Genomic DNA, 2,185 nt, shown 5'->3' with positions numbered 1-2,185 from the left:
GAAATGTTCGCTAATCTATTCGCGCTACTCGACAAATCCGTCACGAATGTAGCTGATCCATTTTATCTGACTTAAATGAATAGCCAACGACGTATAATAAATATAATAACATTTTTAAACTTATAAATAATACAAGCGTCCGCTCGTCAGAGATGATACGGATTTACGTATACACCAAAATTTGCGATTGGGAAAAACGAATGGCGGTGCGATACGGAAATATGACGTACGAATAATGTTCTATGCCGCTAACTGGCTACGCAATTGTTGACCTCACCGGGATGTCCTTACGTCAGTTAAGAAGCGTTGAACGTCAATTATTCGAATCACCGGATATCAAACTGTGACGATTATTTCCTGACAATCTTACAGAACGAAAACTACGAGTTGACGATGCGGTCAACCGTGTGCTTCGTGCAATTGACGGATCGAAAGAGGGGCGCTAAGGCCGTCGTTTCTTCGTCGGAACTCAGTAGGGGTGAGTCGATCTTGTATCTTTTCACCATAGGCGTATCGGGGGACACGGGGAATTGTTTCGTATCACGCGACAGGTCGCAGCTATCACCGAAACGAGGAGGATAATCGTGGGGGGTCGTTGGTCGGGGCGATGGCGGAACCCCGGACGATATCGAGTTCTGGCTGCTGGGCTGATAAGCATTCCGTCGATCGAAGCCGCCGAGACTGGTTCCCTCGTTGGAGGGTGTTCCGTGTAAAGCGTGACGGTGTCGGTGCTGCTTGTACGCCGGCAAGGAAATTCCATGGGTCTCCGTAGCCTCGGTCCCTTCACTCTCTTCGCATTTTGTGCCGCATTGCGAATTTGGCCGATCGGTATCCCGCCGGGACCTTACGAGAGGTTCGGGAGGGGCGTGTACCACGGCCTTCTCCTCGGCATACCTACCCTCATCCCCGACGCAGCCCTTCTTCTTCCCGCAGGTTCGCAGGCAACAGCATTTCGGACTTTGGCCTACCGGCAAATCCTCTTTCTTATACTTGACCCGTCTATTCTGGAACCAGATTTTCACCTGTTTCTCGGAAAGTCGCAGGTTCGTCGCTATCTCGATACGCCGCAACCGGGAGAGGTACATGTTCGATGAAAACTCCCGTTCAAGCTCGAGGAGCTGCGTACTTGTGAACGCGGTGCGTATTCTCTTCGAGCTGTTGTTCGCCAAGTTTGGGGACTTTGGCGGCGGGGTTGGCGTGCTACCTCTGGACGTGGATTCGTTCGATGCTGACACATCTGAAATAGGGAGAAAAAAAAACAATCGTTTTAGCATCAATTTTTCTTTCGTCCTCTTCTCCGTATTCGGCATTTTTTTTTTTTTTTTTTCTCGACGTCAATTTTTGCAAAAGCAATGGAGCACCGGAAACGAAGGTAAGTGATGACGGAGAGTTGGAAATTATCGAGATGAGGCTCGAATCCGGATTGCGACGCATGGTGTTGACGCAACAGGCCCGTCGAACGAACGTTACGCGTAATATCAGGTCATACGTATCTGCCCGCTACCTTTTTACCTGATACTCTGCTGGCGGGGGCGTTTCGCGCTGGCGAGGGGGGACTGTGTCCAGGATGAACGGCTCGGGCGACTCCGGATGGATTCAGGTTAGCCCGAAGACAATTGGGCGGAGGTCTTGGAACTGGTCTCACCGGCTGATATCCCAGACCCAGATTGAAGAGGTTGAACATGTAATTTGGAAGCTGATTCCCGTAGTACGGCAAGGGGTACACGGGCGGTGAGGTATTCCCAATCAATGAGTCGACGAAAAAACTTCGCGACATGTTCGCTCAAGTGTCGATTGTACGTCGCTGCTCGTTACCGCGTTCTCACTCTCGCTATCTTTTCCTTCGCCGTTATCTCACCCTTTCGGCGCTGTTGTATTCGGTGTGTGCAGGTGTATTGCTTCGTCTTAGAATTGCTTCAACAGCCTTTCGATCAAACGCAACAAAGAAACAACGATCGTTGCCACGTGATCGTCAAGCTTGACGAAACGTAACACCGACCCGGTCCTTGGTGGGCACTTTTACACAAACATAACGAACTTAAACTTTCGTCGGTGTTAACGACCGATGTATACTGCGTACACGGCTAATCGTAGACTTGTACGACCGTCTCACCGAGCTGTAGCGCGGCAAACGTCGCGATTCCTTCAATTATCAACCCTGTGTAAGCTTACTCCGGTTTAACTC

At 50.1% G+C, this 2,185-nt stretch overlaps 1 protein-coding gene across 1 annotated transcript; it reads right to left on the bottom strand.

The window, feature by feature from the left end:
- Positions 1-375: 375 nt before the first annotated feature.
- On the bottom strand, positions 376-1,777 carry LOC107225395 (homeobox protein Hox-A2b-like). Its single transcript, XM_015665849.2, has 2 exons — positions 1,513-1,777; positions 376-1,237 (listed from the first exon to the last, which is right to left on the bottom strand). Exons 1-2 carry the CDS (start codon positions 1,775-1,777, stop codon positions 381-383), a joined length of 1,122 nt encoding a protein of 373 aa, XP_015521335.1. The 3' UTR covers positions 376-380.
- Positions 1,778-2,185: the final 408 nt, after the last annotated feature.

The sequence above is a fragment of the Neodiprion lecontei genome, chromosome 7 (assembly GCF_021901455.1).
Source record: "Neodiprion lecontei isolate iyNeoLeco1 chromosome 7, iyNeoLeco1.1, whole genome shotgun sequence".
Classification (NCBI taxonomy): Eukaryota; Metazoa; Arthropoda; class Insecta; order Hymenoptera; family Diprionidae; genus Neodiprion; species Neodiprion lecontei.
Note: the sequence above shows the minus strand (reverse complement) of the source record. Positions and strands in the feature narration are given on the sequence as shown.

What these genes read in the sequence shown, in the direction of transcription:
- LOC107225395 (XM_015665849.2), bottom strand. Translation starts at nt 1,777, where the DNA reads ATGTCGCGAAGTTTTTTCGTCGACTCATTGATTGGGAATACCTCACCG. An exon ending in CCCCGCCAGCAGAGTATCAG is followed by an intron (nt 1,238 to 1,512) that starts GTAAAAAGGTAG and finishes TCCCTATTTCAG; the next exon opens with ATGTGTCAGCATCGAACGAA.